The following is a 20,215-nucleotide window of genomic DNA, read 5'->3' on the forward strand; positions in this document are numbered from 1 at the left end:
ATGGAAATCTAGTAATTGGTTTCAAAGCTCCCAAAATGTAATCTCAAAATAAGAAAAAAAAGAAGACAAAATTAGGCAAATAACTGATGCAGATGGAGAAATTCCTTATATACAAAGGTCAGAAAGAGTCAACTGTAAATCACTTAATATGTACAGGATTAGAGTCTCTACAGGGGACACATTAGGCATCGACACAGTCTGTGGAGATGATGGAAAGAAACAAATAAAGTTGACCCAACCTGGTGTCCAGGTAGCTCATTGTGATACAAACATACAGCAGTATAGTACATGTAGTACCGTTGTGTACTGTATTGTACAGCCAAGCAGTATACACACTTTAAAGGGGTACTCCAGTGGAAAGAAATTTTTTAATACCAACTTGCGCCAAAAAGTTAAACAGATTTGTAAAATACTTCTATTTAATAATCTTAATCCTTCTAGTACGTATCAGCTGCTGTATGTTCAACAGGAAGTTCTTTTCTTTTGTCTGACCACAGTGCTCTCTGCTGACACCTCTGTATGTGTCAGGAACTGTCCAGAGCAGGAGTAAATCCCCATAGCAAACCTATCCTGCTCTGGACAGTTCCCGAAACAGACAGAGGTATCAGCAGAGAGCACTGTGGTCAGACAGAAAAGAAATTCAAAAAGAAAAGAACTTCCTCTGTAGTATACAACAGCTAATAAATACTGGAAGGATTAAGATTTTTAAATAGAAGTAATTTACAAATCTGTTTAACTTTCTGGCACGAGTTGATTAAAATTTTTTTTTCCACTGGAGTACCCCTTTAAAATAACAGGTGTAAAATGCCCATGATTACTAGCTTCCAGACCAGAACGCCTCCAGCTGTTGCACAACTTCAATGCTGCATACCTTTCGCATGCTGGAAATTGTAGTTTTGCAACAGCTAGAGGCACACTATTTGGGAAACACTGGGTTAATTAATCACAAGTACCATAGATCAACACAATGGTAACATTGTAGTGTACGTTGAATGTTGTTTCAAGTTACAATGGCCCAGACAAGACCACTGTATGATGAAAGATATTGCAACGTGAGGTCAGTGTTATTAGGGACCACTGTATTCCCCTCGTCAATGGGGTGTAATCTAACAAACACTGATATCATCCGCACTGACTGGACCAAGAAAGATACCTCCTTAACGAGGGAACCCGTAATGCTAAGTAATTAATTTATTCATACAATTCCAGGAAGAACACAAAAAGGACAAAGACAATGCAGAGTTCTAAGGCTGCATCAGAGGCTCTGTACAGGGCCTGTCATAAAATCTGTCCAAAAAAGCAGACAAAAAGGTCAGCATGATCGATTTTTGTTATCCCGTCATATCCAGTCAAATGAACTGACACCATACTGGAAAATTAAAAAAGGACCCCATTAGGGGGGTCGGGGGGTTCGACTGGACTCTATTGGTGTCTGACATGCAGCTTTGTTTTATTGTGTTAAACAGAACCCATGACAGAGTCCCTAAATAGAGCCTGCGAAGCCGTTGAGATGAAAGAACATCTGACTAAAATAGATATCAGAGGAGAGCTAACAGGTTCTCTTTACATGGAAGAGGGAATGTCCTACCTATTGTGATTATGATGCAATTTTTGACAGATATACTATCTTGAATGACTAGGCTTAAAGGGGTACTCTGCCCCTAGGCATCCTATCCCCTATCCAAAAGGATAGGGGATAAGATGTCTGATAGGGGTGGGTCCCATTTGCAGCACCCTATACATCCGATGCACGGAGCAAGCTTCGCTCTGTGCTGGATGACTGACGATGTAGGGCAGAGTCTTGTGATGTCATAGCCACGCCCCCTCAATGCAAGTCTATGGGAGGGGGCGTGGCGTCAGTCACGCCCCCTCACATATACTTGCATTGAGAGGGCGTGGCCGTGACGTCACGAGCCTCTGGCGCTGCATCCGACGCTCTAAATGAATGCCGAGTGCAGCAGTGATATTGCGGGGGTCCCCAGTTTCAGACACCTTATCCCCTATCGTTTGGATAAGGGATAAGATGCCCAGAGGCGGAGTACCCTTTAGGTAAAGCTCTACTGACAAGTATCATGACCTATTAATAAAGGGAACCATGATGCTCAGACGGATCTAAAACAATGACCAACAGACCCCAATTACTTATAATTCAATCGGTTACAAAAAGTGTTTCCACGGTTTTGGAGGCAAAAGCAGCGTTACGTGCTGCAGATCCCTGCTGTCAAAACGGATACTATAAACACTGCTCAAATTTGCGTATCTGCATAGGTAAGGTTTTAAATGCTATAGAGTAGTAAATCTACTAAGCTAAATGCACCAGAATTCTAGCTTCAACTTGGCATCCATGTAGATTTATTTTGCGTTTTAGACACTCTTTGAGCTTCACTAGTTCAAAAAGTTCTAGAAAAGGAGTGTGGCTTCACATGGGCTTAAAAGTTGGTGCATCTTCTGCCTGACTGGTCTAGTTTTATGTTGAGTTTAATAAAGTAATAAAAGAAAACTTGCCCAAATATTTTTTCATGCCATGATGCTATTTTTCTAGACTAAGATTTATTAAACATATAATACCCATTGGAATTTGCAACTTCAAAGTCAATGAAGGCAAAAAAAAAAAAAAGTTTCCAAAGGAAAATTAATGCAACAACTTCTATGATATGTGCTAAGATTGCTTGTCAGGATTAATTAGAAACTTGTGATGAATCCACAACCTGATCCTTATTAATCAGATGAGCGTCGTCTTATGACTGCAGGGTACAAGCCAGAAAAATAGCAAGAATTACATTGATCAGAACAGTTACAATTCTATTAATATTACTTGCATAAGACTCACTCAAGGGAGAAGCTGGAGGTTCGTTCCAAGCCAGTGTCTGCATGACCAACCGGTTCCACCCGACTGTTCTCTTCTCCATCATCCTCCTCCTGAAACATAAGTAACATATGCTTAAATGTTGGTTTATACACTTTCGTAATTCATTGAGAGCAGTAGTAGTGGAAATGCTATGATCAATCAATTGGCACTATTTCAAAGAATGCACAGACCTTAAAAAGGAAAACAATCAGCAATGAACAATATGGCGTAAAGTTCCACAGATGCAAAACACCCTGTAAATATATAAGGCCACCCATTAACATTTTGTGGCACCTTTGGAATGCCATCAAAATAAATCCAACATACTACAGAATGGGCAATTACAATCATAGACCAAAGAGTCTACAACACACAAATTGTGTACTTTTTGACAAACCTACATTGAAATCTTTTTGTATTGAAAATTGGTCCAAGAGTGGAGATAAAAAAGACAAGACCGACGGACGGTGACTCATGTATTACCCTTTGGCAAAAAAAGTGGTGAGTGTGGGGGGGGGGGTGGGGGGGGGGGGGCAACCCCGCGGAGCTTATAGATGGATGCTCACCTAGTGATAGAAGTAAATGCGCATATAACCCACAATCCAATCGGGGTACTGATGGTGCGAGCAGCTGGGTTGCAGGAAAAGATAGCGTCGTCCTGGAGTGAAGCGGTAGAAGCAAGGCAGAAAAATCCCTTGAAGTCGGCGCTTCTGACTCTTGTGATTATTGTCCAGATTCGCCCGGCCGTGCGAACGGCCGGGCGAATCTGGTCAATAATCACAAGAGTCAGCAGCACCGACTTCAAGGGATTTTTCCGCCTTGCTTCTACCATCACAGAAAATCTGGTCTGGATAATTTTTTTTTTATTTTTTAAGATAGGTCTCATTCTATGTTTTGTTTACGAGACACAAAAGCATGTTATATATTTGTGAAATAACCATACGTAGTCAACTAATAGGCTACACCTTTGGTCCATAGGTGTGCTGCGGTATACATTTGAATATTTCTATATTGTATGCCAATGTATGATGCGATACAGCCTCAAAAAGAGTTGGGAATGAGCCGTTACATATCCCAGGTCATAGAAAAAAAAAAAAAAAATTGAGTCATTATTCAAAATGTAGAAAAATTATATAGATTTTATTAGTACAATATAAAATACAAAAAGAGATTTCCACAAAAGTGGGGGAAAAGAAAGAAAAAAGTATTGCACTGGACCCAGATATAACACCTCATAAAACTTGGACATTACCCAACCAAGATGTGCAAGAAAAATGCTACAGAAATGTAAACAGTGTTTTTTCAACTGACAGCTTCCTATCATATAGCAGCATAAATAAGAATGGGGGTACAAATATACATACTTAAATCACAAGCAGCGGGTACCAGGGAGCAGCACAACACCACCCCAACGCGGCGTTTCGGGACCAACATTTGTCGAGGGGTAACTGTCCACCAGACTACACAAAGTATTTATATACATATCCACCAATGATCTTGCTCTTTTCTTAATCAAGAAATCTAGTCTCACCTGCAGACGCCCTATTGGCGCATGTGTTACGGAGCTAACCGACCTCCGTCCACTTCCGGCAGCACGTCACAGAGGGCCGGTCAGCTGACCCGGGCAGTCGACCGGCCCCCCACAACCCCCATGCTTATTTATGCTGCTATATGATAAGAAGCTGTCAGTTGAAAAAAACTCTGTTTACATTTCTGCAGCATTTTTCTTGCACATCTTGGTTGGGTAATGTCCAAGTTTTATGAGGTGTTATATCTGGGTCCAGTGCAACACTTTTTTCTTTCTTTCCCCCACTTTTGTGGAAATCTCTCTTTGTATTTTATATTGTACTAATAAAATTTATATAATTTTTCTACATTTCGAGTAATGACTCCATCTTTTGTTTTTTTCTATATTATATGTAGGAGTTCATATTAGCAAGTCTATTACTTTTTAGAGGTTGTACATAAGTGAGGTGTTAAAACCTGTGTATATTTCATTATTTACTGTTTACACACCTCATCCACCTCTGTCTATATTGCCAGCTCCATTTTAAGGACCGCGGATTAGTATTACACAGAGATTGGTTACAAAACTCAAACACCATAATGTGCTTGTTATACAATTGAGTCACACTCTAATATAAGTCAATAAGACCTTGACACTTTCAGTAACATAGTAGTTTGACTGAATGCTCTATAGATATGGGTGTCGTGTAGGGTCATTCTCTAGGACAGTGTTCTGGAACCTATGTCTCTTGAGTTGTTACTGGAAATAGATGTCGATCATGCTGTAATAGCCATGGTAAGTTCTGTCGTTTACCAACCAGGTTTAAGACTGATGGCTCTCTGCTAGGAACTTCTTGCATGTTGCTGGTGCTCACATGAGGGACAACCCTAAAACGGGTACTCCACTGGCCTTTAAGTTTTAAGAGTATGACTAGAGAAAAGGACTCCATTTTGCTCCTTCTCCGGTAAGAGATGGCTAGCATGAAGACTGTGCCAATTTAGTAGGTGCACCTAATTTCCATTTATCTAGTGCTCTTTCTAGAGACAGATGTTCTTTAATTAAACCTGTCCTCCACAATCCTGACAATGTGGTGAAAATAAACTAACAGATGTGTTTTTAAGTCCTAATATACTAATCTGGTCAATCGGGCCCCTGGACACCAACTTGAAAGCTACGGCTGTGAGAATGGTAAAGAGAGAAGCTTGATGCTTCCATGTTTGAAGCAGGTTTATAAAATGCGAGCAGTGGTCTAGAGCAGTGTCTCCAACCCCAGTCCTCGAGCTCCCTCAGTAGGTCGGTCATGTTTTCAGGATTGTCTCAGTATTGCATTAGTGATGTAATTGTCAGCAAATAAAGAATTGTCACAGGTGTTTTCTAGGAGATATCCTCAAATCAGGGCCCATTTGGTACTTGAGGATTGGAGCTTCTCTAGACATATAACCCAATCTAAGTAACATCAAATTGTCTGGAGTGATATGATCACACACTGTGTGCTGCAACTATTAAAATTAACTTCATGACAGTAAGGCTGGGTTCACACTACGTTTTGTCCCATACGGGAGCGCATACGGCAGGGGGAGCTAAAAGCTCGCGCTCCCGTATGTGACCGTATGCGCTCCCGTATGTCATTCATTTCAATGAGCCGACCGGAGTGAAACGTTCGGTCCGGTCGGCTCATTTTTGCGCCGTATGCGCTTTTACAGCCGGACCTAAAACCGTGGTTGACCACAGTTTTAGGTCCGGTTGTAAAAGCGCATACGGCGCAAACATGAGCCGACCGGACCGAACGTTTCACTCCGGGCGGCTCATTGAAATGAATGACATACGGGAGCGCATACGGTCACATACGGGAGCGCGAGCTTTTAGCTCCCCCCCTGCCGTATGCGCTCCCGTATGGGACAAAACGTAGTGTGAACCCAGCCTAAGACACGGCATGTACCCCCAGTGTACTATATACTAGAGTATTACATGTTATAATTGACAACTGATCTATTTCAGACACTTTGTGAACATTAAATAGTCAAAATTATAAACGGTGCTCACCACAATTTTGGTGCAAAATATTGCTCTGAATTAAGATGCAAGACTTGTGTGAGGAAAATCGTGTAAAATATGTCTATCAAGGTGCACGCACATCACATAGCAAGCACCACTGGGTGCTGGGTCTAGTTTTAAGAAGTTAAAATTAAAGACAATAATAATATATATCTGGTTTATTGTTCTTGTGTCTTAAGCTGAACATGCACTTTAGATTGTCGTTGATACTCCACTGGCCAGCGTTAGGAAGTAAATGTTCTGAGCGCTGTTTTAACGTTGCGGGGGTCAGCCACGCCCCTCGTGACATCACAGCACAACACCCTCAATGCAAGTCTATGGGAGGGGGCGTGACTGCCATCAAACTGCCTCCCATAGACTTGCATTGAGGAGAGGTGGCCTTGTGGTCACGAGAGGCGTGGCTAACCCCCGCAGCACAAAAACAGCATTGGAGTACCGCTTAAAATACTGAAGGTTTGCGCAGTTGGATTTCAACATGCCTGTTTCTTTTGTTCTGAAGGGAGATACAGTAGGTCATGGGCAGTTGTATCTGGCTGTGGGTTACCCTACTCTTTCTATAAGAAACAAATGTACAATTTTGCAAGGATAAGGATAGAAGGCTCAGGAGGGATAGCCGTCAAAAGACAACAACTTAAAGGGGTACTCTGCCCCTCGACATCTTATCCCCTATCCAAAGGATAGGGGATAAGATGTCAGATTGCGGGGTTCCCGCTGCTGGGGACCCCTGGGATCTCGGCTGCAGCACCCACCTGTACGGCTTCCGGCAACGCTGGAGGCTTCGGATCCCAACCACAATGGCGTAAGAGTGTGATGTCACGACTCCGCCCCGTGTGACGTCCCAAAGACTTGCATTGAGGGGGCAGGGAGTGACGTCACACGGGGCGGAGTCGCGCTCTTCCGCCATTGTGGTCGGGATCGGAAGCCTCCAGCATTGCCGAAAGCCGTACAGGTGGGTGCTGCAGCAGAGATCCCGGGGGTCCCCAGCAGCGGGACCCGCGCAATCTGACATCTTATCCCCTATCCTTTGGATAGGGGATAAGATGTCTAGGGGCGGAGTACCCCATTAATGTGTCTGGCCAGCATTAAGCTCTGTTCCCCCGAGTTCTAGAAGTCTCCTACAAGAGGTTCCTGAAAGATTCCCATCACTTTGATAGTAAGAACATTGGAGCAAGCCTCAAACTTTGTACATCAATAGAGGTCTTCACTTGGAAATGGAAGCTGTGAAGTCAATGTGTCCAGAATTCTTCATCAACTGGTATAGGTAAGTTGTTAAAATTCCAAAAAATGGGAAAAACTTCTCAAATAATCTTAAACTGAATCAAGTGCATGAACCAATCAGCAACCTCCAAGTTAAGTCTACGGAGGTTTACAGCGGATTGGGGGATTTTGTGTCCTCTACAGACGAGAGCATATAAGCTGCTATTATGGAATGTTAACAGGATCACAGCAGTTCCCTCTTCTGGTTCCCTGCGGGGCACATCGAAAACCACTTCATCAACGCAATAAAAATGTGCACCATTACAGAAAAATGAGGAAAATAAAGCTCGTTTTACGATGTCACTTCTTTTTTTCCTTCTTTTGCTTTTTCGTAACACAAAAATAATTAAGAATTTATATCCCACATTACTCATGTGACTAACCCGAATTATGCATACAAGAAAACAGCACGGTTCCTGAAAAGATATAAGAATCCTACAACATCCCTATCAATCAAGTAAATGATAAGCAAAGGGTTGGCACTCAGAAAATATTAAATTATTAAGAACGTACAGAGGCTCAGCACAAGCAGCCTGTAATGTTATACTGACATTTCCTCAGAGAGTCTGAAAAACAAGTGCGTCTGGATGTGTTCAGCTTCTGTCTGTGGATTTACGCTGCGCCTTGGATACCTGCTCTCTGCGTGAATACTGGCTGCCTGAAGATTGATGGTCTTGTGTTTTGAAAGCCTCTAATATACACTTACACAGCTATCCCTCCTAAGCACCAGCCAAGTAATGTGTTTTAAAGGTTAACCAGCGTTTTGAACCCACCAAACAGCCGTATGAATGTAAACAAGCAACCTAAATAGGTTAGTTTTTGGCTGTGGAAAATTGCAATTCTAGTTGCTGCTGGGGATGACCGTAATTATATGTTGTAAACGCATTAGGGGGGCAATGAACGCGCTCAGAATGTTACGGCTTTCATTTGCTTTGTTGTTTTAAAGATATATTAATAGAAAACCAAGATAGATGTTTCCTAGAGGGAAAAGATATCAATGCATAAATATCTGTAAATGCTATCTCCTTACTCTACCAAAAGCACTATGGAGCGCTATAGGCACACAAATTATAAATGTATTCTGCTATTGGCACACAAGCCAACAAAAACTATTTTACGCGGCAGGAAATTTTATGAAATTTAAGGTAAAAAAAATGCAACAAATGAAAGTGCAGTTCAGCTAAACTGACAAAAAAAAGACAAATGATAAGACATGACTATTTCCTGTATTGGTAAATGTAAAGTCTCAAGGACTCATGGCCCTGAACATAGTAAATCAGGTAATGTCAATGATAACCTGGAGAGGTACACTCTGGCTGAAGACGTATTCTCATCTTAAGATCTCACATTACTAATAGAGATGAGCGAACTTACAGTAAATTCGATTCATCACGAACTTCTCGGCTCGGCAGTTGATGACTTATCCTGCATAAATTAGCTTTCAGGTGCTCCGGTGGGCTGGAAAAGGTGGATACAGTCCTAGGAAAGAGTCTCCTAGGACTGTATCCACCTTTTCCTGGCAACGGGAGCACCTGAAAGCTGAACTAATTTATGCAGAATAAGTCATTAACTGCAGAGCCGTGAAGTTCGTGACGAATCGAATTTACAGTAAGTTCGCTCATCTCTAATTACTAGGATATGCAATCTCTCTACAATCAGTGGGGGGGGGGGGTCTGGCCTCTGGGACCCCCTATGATCATGAGAAAGAAGAAGGAGCAGTGTTGCAACCTTTTGTGAGTTTTTTCCTGCACAAAGGTCCTTGTAGACTGCTGTGTCTGGATCTGCAACCATCCCATTCACTTGAATAGCATACAGGGGAAAAAATAGTGACCGGATGCAAGTTTACAAGTCATCAGTTCATTGAGATAAGAACACACATGATTGAACAAAGGTCTAGGGTAGACCCTCATGGGTGTGGCTATAGGGGATGCAGAAGTATCAGTTACACCTGGACTTTTATGCCTGAATAGGGACCATCGGGTACCGCACGCATCATTTGTTTGCACAAGATATGGCACTCTTTGACTCTTATGTTGTTGGTACAGTACAGAAACTATATGTACCCAATCAACATACAGTAATGGCCGTAAATGTTGGCACCCCTAAAATTTTTCTAGAAGATTAAGTATTTCTCACAAAAAAGGATTGCAGTAACACATGTTTTGCTATACACATGTTTATTCCCTTTGTGTGTATTGGAACTAAACCAAAAAAGGGAGGAAAAAAGCAAAGTGGACATAATGTCACACCAAACTCCAAAAATGGGCTGGATAAAATTATTGGCATCCTTTAAAAATTGTGGAGAAATAAGATTGTTTCAAGCATGTAATGCTTCTTTAAACTCACCTGGGGCAAGTAACAGGTGTGGGCAATATAAAAATCACACTAAAAACAGATAAAAAGGAGAGAAATTGTGGAAAAATATAAAAAAATCTCAAGGTTACAAGTCCATCTCCAGAGATCTAGATTTTCCTTTGTACATAGTGCGCAAGATTATCAAGAAGTTTGCAACCCATGGCACTGTAGCTAATCTCCCTGGCCGTGGACAGAAGAGAAAAATTGATGAAAGGTGTCAATGCAGGATAAGCAGCCCCAAACAAGTTCCAAAGAAATTCAAGCTGCCCTGCAGGCTCAGGGAGCATCAGTGTAAGCGCGAACTATCCGTCAACATTTAAATGAAATGCTATGGCAGGAGACCCAGGAGGACCCCCCCCCCCCCTGCTGACACAGAGACATAAAAAAGCAAGACTACATTTTGCCAAAATCCTTCTGGGAAAACGTCTTGAGGACAGATGAGACCAAGATAGAGCTTTTCTACTGATTACCGAAAACAGAATGAGGCCTACAAAGAAAAGAGCACAGTACCTACAGTGAAATATGGTGGAGGTTCAATTATGTTTTGTGGTGGTTTTGCTGCCTCTGGCACTGGGTGCCTTGAATGTGTGCAAGGCATCATGAAATCTGAGGATTTTCAAAGGATTTTGGGTCGCACTGTAAAGCCCAGTGTCAGAAAGCTGGGTTTGCATCCGAGAACTTGGGTCTTCCAGCAGGACAATGACCCCAATCATACATCAAAAAGCACCCAGAAATGGATGGCAACAAAACCCTGGATAGTTCTGAAGTGGCAGCAATGAGTCCAGATCTAAATCCTATTGAACACCTGTGAAGAGATCTTAAAATTGCTGTTGGGAAAAGGCACCCTTCCAATAAGAGAGAGACCTGGAGCAGTTTGCAAAGGAAGAGTGGTCCAACATTCCGACTGAGAGGTGTAAGAAGCTTATTGATGGTTATAGAAAGCAACTGATTTCAGTTATTTTTCCCAAAGGGTAAGCAACCAAATATTTAGTTAAGGGTGCCAATAATTTTGTCCAGACCATTTTTGGAGTTTGGTGTGACATTTTGTCCAATTTGCTTTTTTTCTCCCTTTTTTGGTTTAGTTCCAATACACACAAAGGGAATAAACATGTGTATAGCAAAACACGTGTTACTGAAATCCTTTTTCTGTGAGAAATACTTCATTTTCTAGAAAAAATTCAGGGGTGCCAACATTTACGACCATGACTGTAAATATATAAAAAGTATTTGAGAGCCAATGGAAAAGTTCCGAAGAGGTCAGTCTAGGACAAGGTGCGCATGGCAACTTCAAGCTCCTTAAGAATCATTTCTATATCGAGCCTTTTTTATTTATTTTTTAATGGTGGCACAAGACAGATGATGGCACAACACTAAGAGAAGGCACTGTCCCTGTTGTCCTCTTGCAGTAATAATGATGAAGATACATGTCCCCTGCCACAACACTGATTTCTGGTGCCTCGTTCTACTGGATGACAAGAAAGGCTGTAAAGAGAGCTTAAACCTACATAAAATAACAGCGCACGATAACCCTCTGTTCTTCCCATGGAACCAATTCAGATGGATGTCTTTGCTGGAAATAAAGTGAAAGGCGTAACTGAGGACACAGTTTTATATTCTTCTCCAAGAAGTTTGTGCCCAATCCTTAATAGAACTGTATTCTCAACCTTAGGGAGACCTTAATTAACGAACTATTGACAAAACAGCCATATAAAGCTGTTGCCCAAGGAGCAGAATAATTAATGGGCTCGTGGTAACTACTTTATTATTGCTAACAGATAAGGACTTCCGGCTGTTATCAAGTTTTTCCAAGTATTATTAATCCTTTGAGAATAGTGCCTTGAGCAGGTATCTGAATATGTATACGGACAGTCAGAGACACACAATTCAGGCTATAAATCCATAATACACTGCAGTACTCTGCAAATGAGTGATTGCACTCTCACAGTAGTTTAAGTGCTCAGACAATTTAATGATTGTCTTCCGATTCCTTAAAGAATATGCTTTCTGACTATATCTGCTAACTTCATCTGATTCAAAGTTTTTATAATGGTTCAGGTTGCAAACACCCTATAAACAGAGCCCCTCACTAACCAAGTGCCATTTCTAATGCTGCAGAGTTGTTATATAACAGATGGGTCTTCAGCTTCAATCAGGTCCTAGGGTCTAGATGCAACTGCTACTATTGTGTAGTCAAGGCCATGAAGAACATAGAAGACAAATTATTATAAATCAATAACCTCTCAGTTAAATATGCCTTTAATGCCCTCATTTATATGACATTTTAGTCATAGGAAGCAAATAATTAAACGATGTAGGGGTATATTTTTCACACATGGACCAAAACTGTCCCTAGGATGCAGGTGCAACTGCTACATCTACACCCTATGGCTACACCCCTGAGGGTCTATGATCCAATACATGAAGGAAGCAATAGATAGAGGGCCGGCACTGTAGTGTGTACTGGCGATCCCGTGAGTTACTGAAGCTGGGCTGTGTGCGAGTGGACGGGTGATGCCGCAATGATGTCAGGGGTGCGCTCACACAGAACATATAGTGTAACTCAATATGGCAAGGAAGACAGTACATATAACGCACTCACCCGGACTCATGCCAAAGAGGAGGTAACTTTATTCCAGAAGTAGCATGGAATACAGAAGATCGGGTCGGGAAGAGGAAGGAGGTTGAGCTCGGTCGAGCTTGTGGAACGACGGTCCCGTTTCGCGGGTTTTCCGCATGGTCACGCGTCATGAAGTACTATCAGCAAATATGGGACAAAGTTGTTCCTAGGGTCCAGGTGCCTATGGGGGACCAAGCTGTTCCTAGGGTCCAGGTGCATATGGGGGACCAAGCTGTTCCTAGGGTCCAGGTGCATATGGGGGACCAAGTTGTTCCTAGGGTCCAGGTGCCTATGGGGGACCAAGCTGTTCCTAGGGTCCAGGTGCATATGGGGGACCAAGCTGTTCCCAGAGTCCAGAGGCAACTACTACTCCTGCCCCATATACTTATAGGGGTTATAATCTGCAAGCTGTTTTAGTGTCCAGGTGTACATAGACCAAGCTGTTGCTATGGTACAAGTGAAACTGCTACTTCTGCAGCCCTATTGCTATGCCTGTGAGGTTCTACCATATACTAAAAGAAGGATAATTTGCACACATGGGATCAAGATGTTCCAGGTACACAAAAAGGACCAAAATGTCCCTAGAGAGCAGGTGCAACCACCACTCTACACTCCCATGGCTATGCCCCCGAAGGTCTCCGATACAGTGAAAGATACACAGTGCACAAATAATAATAATAGCCCAGTAACTTCTATATACGGTAGTTAAATAAATACATTACAGAAAGACTTATTTCTAATTTAAAGACTTTAGAACCACATCATTCTCGCGGCTTTAGTGAGTTTCTGGTTGCTAAAGGGTACATACCTATCCTCTACTATTTATGGTACAAAGCACATATACACAAAATATATCAATCTATCATGATTGGAAGAATGTTTGGATATATAATTCTATAAAGAGGAAGTTACAATTAAATGGTTAAAGTATGCATGCCCTTATTTCTAACGAATTGTTGGCACAAAAAAGCAAAGGATTTGATTAAAAGAAGTAGGGGTATAATTTGCACATGTGGGACCAAGCTGTTCCATGGATCTGCTTCACACAGCTGACTGGCATAGACTAAAGGAGTCTGCTAAAAACCAGAGACAACTAATAGGTAAATAGCAGTAAGGGATCGTCGTTCACAAAGAGTGATGGTGGCATGCAATTTGGCACAAAACAAAGAAAGGACAATTGCAAACATTGTGGAGGGCGGGCCCAGTTCTATCAAGCAGCTGCTTTCTGTTAATGGGAAGGATGAATACTAGCCGTCCCTCCGTGTTGTTAGCCATTGTGAAATCCAGATGCCACCTAATGCCTAGCACCAAGTGCCGAGGGTTACAAGTGCTGAGCATTTGGTGAAAGACGGAAAATAGGCAATATGATAATTTTAAAAGCGCATGATAATCAATATCTATTTTTTCTCTTTGGCTTTAGATCCTCAGTTATCCATAAACACCATATAATCAGCTCTATACATTTGGACCATTCACACTTGATAAGCAGAGCGGCTGGAGAACCTAATTGCAGAGCACATTGTATTTAACCATCTGCTGTATTGAACTCAATGCTTGCTGTTCTTTCCAGCCTAGCCAAAGGGATCATTCTTTAGCAGTTGTATTGAAGCAGATTTACAGTGTTTTCCAGGGGTGGTAAGAAGGGGCATTACATCTAATACATGTATAAGGATAATGGCTTCTACATCTTTTAGAGCATTCAGCCATAATTCTCAGATCATCATTAAACTTCGCAGGTGACCGAGAGAAAATGTGCGAGCTTAGCAACTTGTGTCCTTATTCTCAACACCATGGCTTTCTACAGCAGGCTCCCATTGTTTTTCTTGCAATTTTGCTGCACTGTGCACACTGCAGAATTTTTGTGGTGTGAATAAAATTCTTGACTATGCTGAAATAATGAGCAGCATTGCCATAAATAGGGGATGGGTGTGTCTGTACAATCGAAGCGCCAATGTGAGCATATAATAAATTTAACAAGTACACATTACCACCACACAAAATAAAGGTGTAGAAAAATTGTTCACCTACACACAGCCTTGATAAATTCCCCCAATGTCTTTGCACTATACATAATTGTGTATAAATGTTACCAGAAGTGTTAAAATAGTCAACTCCACTGGAAACGTTCAGGTCCTATCAATGCAAGTAATAACATGGGTACAAATATAAATGATCTAGTTTGAAGATCACAAGGTCATCTTTATTAAACTACAGTTTCTGTAGTTATAGTTGAATGCAGTACAAAGTATTTCTGCAGCTAAACTCCAAATGCTAACAGGAGCCAAAAAGCAAGACTGTAGTAAAAACTGGATGCTAGAAAATACAAAACAATATGATTTTTCAGCTGTAAATGGATAATATCTTATAACATAGCTGCACCAAACACATGGAAGCTTAAAGGGGTATTCCAGGAAAAAACTTTTTTATACATCAACTGGCTCCAGAAAGTTAAACAGATTTGTAAGTTACATCTATTAAAAAATCTTAATCCTTTCAGTATTTATGAGCTTCTAAAGTTAAGGTTGTTCTTTTCTGTCTAAATCCTCTCTGATGACACCTGTCTCGGGAAGCGCCCAGTTTAGAAGAGGTTTACTATGGGGATTTGCTTCTAAACTGGGTGTTTCCCAAGACAGGTGTCACCAGAGAGGATTTAGACAGAAAACAACAACCTTAACTTTAGAAGCTCATAAGTACTGAAAGGATTAAGATTTTTTTAATATAAGTAATTTACAAATCTGTTTAACTTTCTGGAGCCAGTTGATTTATAAAAAAAAAAAAGTTTTTTCCTGGAATACCCCTTTAAAATAGAACATAAAAAAATAAAATCTCTGAAATTCAGCCCCCAATATCACTAATTCAGGATATATAAGAGTCTGCTTTCAGTCCTTTTACTTACTCAGCACTGACTACACTCCCTGTTTATAGGCCAACCCTATTGGGAAGTGACTAATAGCTCGCACTCAATAGTTTATCCAGCAGTTACCATGGGAAAACACAAGGGCTTCGTATATCTGGGACTAATAAGGCTTCAAAATCAAGAATCTCTTTGTGAATGCTGTATGCAAGCTGAAAGGGCGAAAGAACCGTGATGTACGAGGGATGCAGACGAGACAAAAAACACAGGACTGAAGATGAAACTTCGAGCACAGAAGGGGATTTAGCAATGCACTGGAGAGAAGTAGGTTTCAAAGCATGCAGGACTGTGAGGTCAAGATGTGAAATTGAAGGGAGAGAAGCATTCTATGGAGATGGAAGAGTGACAGAAAAAGCTCAGGTGGAGGAACGAATGAAGCAACTCCCTGCAGTGAACACATTCTGAGATGTGAGAGACATATCATCAGATCTGACGATTCAAGGTAGACAGAAAGGTTGGAAAGTTGTAGGTCATCTGCAAAGAAATCCAAACACCTCAACTGGCAAGAAATGTGTCTAAAAAATCACTGTTGGCAGTAAAGTAGCAGCACAGAGGGGGGAAAAAAAACTCTAAAATGACAGTAAAAAAAAATAAGAGAAATTTTTCTGTACACATCATCTTTTTAAACAAAACCCCTTTTTTAGAAAAAAAAACCTTAATCCACATCTGTACTTACAGATCCAGTGACAAATATATTAACAGCATAACTTAGAGACAAGAGTAAACGTCAACAGGTGCTGAGGGTCAAGGAGACATGTCAACAGGGGCTGGGGGTAAATGTCAACAGGGGCTGGGGGTAAATGTCAACAGGGGCTGAAACTACTTGCAAAACTCATTGATCATGTTAACTACAAGTCAGCTTAGGCATGCAGCTTATGAGGTTAATTAGCTTGCCTACATGATCCGAGCTTTATTGGGGACCCTTGGTGTAGGGTATAGCATGATAAATAAGGAAAACAATTTGAGCCCACCCCAAAGTATCACGCTGAAGCCACACTTTCACCATACTGTCAGTATAGCCATAATGCAACAATTACAATTACATCATGGGGACAGGCAGAGCACTCTATGGAAGCGGTAAAGTTAAGTCTATTAAGCAAAGAATTAAAAATAGTGTCAGAGTGGACAGTAGATCTCCTGTGTGAGCCTCCTCTAGTAACCCAAAGACACAGATGTTATTTTGTCTGTTCCAGATGATAGAAGTTTAACCAGAGAGAGTGTTGCAAGTCTTGCACAGTTGAGAGAACCTGAAGGATTCCAAGTCTGTTACCATAGATATGTCCACTTTCACAGTTATAAAATCCTGTTGCCAAGCACATTTTAAGTCAGAGTCGACAGCCATGTCCTGTTTTGCAGGAGGCAGTGTAGAGCAGAGCTTTGAGCTCCAGATGACCTTTAAAGGGGTACTCCACTGGCCCCCACCCATAGACTTGCATTGAGAGGGAGTGGCCGACCAGCAGTGCGTATACAGAGTTTGGAACATTTAGCTCCAAACGCTAGCCAGTGGAGTACTCCTTTAAGCATATCAACCACTATGTCAGGAGGAGGAGGGGGAGGAGGAGTAAGCAAGTCTTTAGTGGACATGGAGGGTGCCGACAAACCGTAAGCGACTGGGGCGGGGGGACTTGGGGTGATGATCTTTCGTGCCCATTCTGTGATAAGATTGAGCCTTGAGCTGTGTAAGAGGCTCCAAAATTTCTGATGGCTGCCCTGGCCATAGTAAATCTGGGCCAAAATCTTTGGTTATGGCTTTTTTCAGTAATATCTGCCTGGGGTACAACACACACTTTTTTAAACAAGCACAATCCCGCTTGGATTAATAAAGGCTCAGGAACCATTTTTGCTCCTATCAGTCAGTAATTTCAAACCTCACAAACTCAAACACAAACCGAATAATGGAAAATAGCAACTGAGAAGCCTTATTAAGCAAATTATGAAAATTCCCATCCAAGTACTTAACGTGATAAAAATCTATATTTTCTATTATATTAGATATAAACCCAGTATGAGAATACTAACCATTAATGAGGGTAAAACTAACGCAATTGCTCAATTTATCAGCCATTACAGAACCGTGGCATAAATATAATATATAGCCCTAAAATTGGAGAGAAAAAAAAAAAAAACTAAGCCCAATAGAGAAAGTTCACGAGCTCTCCATTAGTCTCTAGTTTATTTAGTTTTTATATCAGCATTATTATATGCAGTTAATTCCTTATTGTGCTGCCACAATGACCTCATAGGCTATAAAAGGGTATACAGCTGGAACGTAATAACACTCATTATAAGATCTGGACTAGAGCTTAATACCAGCATTTATAATGGTCTCAGGTTGCACTCTTCCTAATTGAAATGTATAAGGAATAGTTTCTCTCTCCACCATGAAAAGGAACCTTTTTCCCCTAAAACAACATAAATCAACAGCGAATGTAAGTTGCTAGGACTCCCAACTTATTTTGTGTCCTTGCAATGGAAGAGAATCATGCAGTGTTATATATTTATATATTTCTATCCCAAGATGTTCATGCCTAAAAGATGTTCATGCCTAACCACTTCTATGGACAGCAGAACACAGTAAGCTCAGCTCTTTCCAAATTTTGCCAAGTCTATGTACAGTCGCTACCTAGATGATAAGGCAGGACTAGTTGTGGAGATTGGAATGGGTTCCAGAGGTAGGATTGCCATGCTTTTAGTGGCAGCAGTGCCAGGTACTGCAACCTTCTACTATTTAAAGGGGTACTCCACTGGCCAGCGTTCTGAAGTAAATGTTCCGAACGTTGTTTTCACGCTGCAGGGGTCAGCCACGCCCCTCGTGAGGTCACGGTCACGCCCCTCAATGCAAGTCTATGGGAGGGGGCGTGATGGCAGTCACGCCCCCTCCCATAGACTTGCATTGAGGGGGCATGGCCGTGACATCACGAGGGGCGTGACTGACCCCCACAGCGCGAAAACAGCGTTCGGAACATTTACTTCAGAACGCTGGCCAGTGGAGTACCCCTTTAAGTAATAGGGGCAATGATGCAGCACCTTACACATCACTACTAAAAGTTCAGTGATGCAGATAATAAACAATAGTAAACCAGAAGCCCTGGCGCTCAAACTAAGACCCCTATAACAGTTGTTCGGTGGGGGGGGGGGGGGGGGGTGAGGAGTCGGACCCCAGACAATCTAATGGTCTATCCTGAGAATTGGCACAAAGTGGACAATCCCTTTAACCCCTTAAGGACGCAGGACGTAAATGTACGTCCTGGTGAGGTGGTGCTTAACGCACCAGGACGTACATTTACGTCCTAAGCATAATGCCCATGTCATGCGCGGCTGATCCCGGCTGCTGATCGCAGCCAGGGACCCGCCGGCAATGGCCGACGCCCGCGATCTCGCGGGCGTCCGCCATTAACCCCTCAGGTGCCGGGATCAATACAGATCCCGGCATCTGCGGCGGTTCGCGATTTAAATGAACGATCGGATCGCCCACAGCGCTGCTGCGGGGATCCGATCATTCATAACGCCGCACGGAGGTCCCCTCACCTTCCTTCGTGCGGCTCCCGGCATCTCCTGCTCTGGTCTGTGATCGAGCAGACCAGAGCAGGAGATGACTGATAACACTGATCTGTTCTATGTCCTATACATAGAACAGATCAGTATTAGCAATCATGGTATTGCTATGAATAGTCCCCTATGGGGACTATTCAAGTGTAAAAAAAAATGTAAAAAAATGTAAAAGTAAAAGTAAAAAAAAAGTGAAAAATACCCTCCCCCAATAAAAAAGTAAAACGTCCGTTTTTTCCTATTTTACCCCCAAAAAGCGTAAAAAACATTTTTTATAGACATATTTGGTATCGCCGCGTGCATAAATGTCCGAACTATTAAAATAAAATGTTAATGATCCCGTACGGTGAACGGCGTGAACGAAAAAAAATAAAAAATGTCCAAAATTCCTACTTTTTTAATACATTTTATTAAAAAAAAAATTATAAAAAATGTATTCAAAGTTTTTTATATGCAAATGTGGTATCAAAAAAAAGTACAGATCATGGCGCAAAAAATGAGCCCCCATACCGCCGCTTATACGGAAAAATAAAAAAGTTAGAGTTCATCAAAATAAAGGGATTATAAACGTACTAATTTGGTTAAAAAGTTTGTGATTTTTTTTAAGCGCAACAATAATATAAAAGTATATAATAATGGGTATTATTTTAATCGTATTGACCCTCAGAATAAAGAACACACGTCACTTTTACCATAAATTGTACGGCGTGAAAACAAAACCTTCCAAAATTAGCAAAATTGCGTTTTTCGTTTTAATTTCCCCACAAAAATAGTGTTTTTTGGTTGCGCCATACATTTTATGATATAATGAGTTATGTCATTACAAAGGACAACTGGTCGCGCAAAAAACAAGCCCTCATACTAGTCTGTGGATGAAAATATAAAAGAGTTATGATTTTTAGAAGGCGAGGAGGAAAAAATGAAAACGTAAAAATTTAATTGTCTGAGTCCTTAAGGCCAAAATGGGCTGAGTCCTTAAGGGGTTAAACAAAAGAATTAGGTAAGGGGCTATTTAATGTAGTCCCAAGTAGGCTAAGTTTGGTCTACAGACCTCTCCGGTGATGCTATGGTAGATGTCTGAATAACTTATTGACGGTTCCTGATATAACCATA

At 41.5% G+C, this 20,215-nt stretch overlaps 1 protein-coding gene across 12 annotated transcripts in view; it reads right to left on the reverse strand.

Moving 5' to 3' along the window:
• PARD3 (par-3 family cell polarity regulator) overlaps positions 1-20,215 on the reverse strand; it is a 613,817-nt gene that overhangs the window by 356,000 nt on the left and 237,602 nt on the right. For all 12 annotated transcript variants that reach the window (XM_056519476.1, XM_056519478.1, XM_056519469.1 and 9 more), the window contains one exon: positions 2,831-2,919. In XM_056519476.1, the coding sequence (XP_056375451.1) occupies positions 2,831-2,919 (89 nt within the window). The remainder of the gene's footprint in view (positions 1-2,830; positions 2,920-20,215) is intronic.

This window comes from Hyla sarda, chromosome 5 (genome assembly GCF_029499605.1).
Source record: "Hyla sarda isolate aHylSar1 chromosome 5, aHylSar1.hap1, whole genome shotgun sequence".
NCBI lineage: Eukaryota > Metazoa > Chordata > Amphibia > Anura > Hylidae > Hyla > Hyla sarda.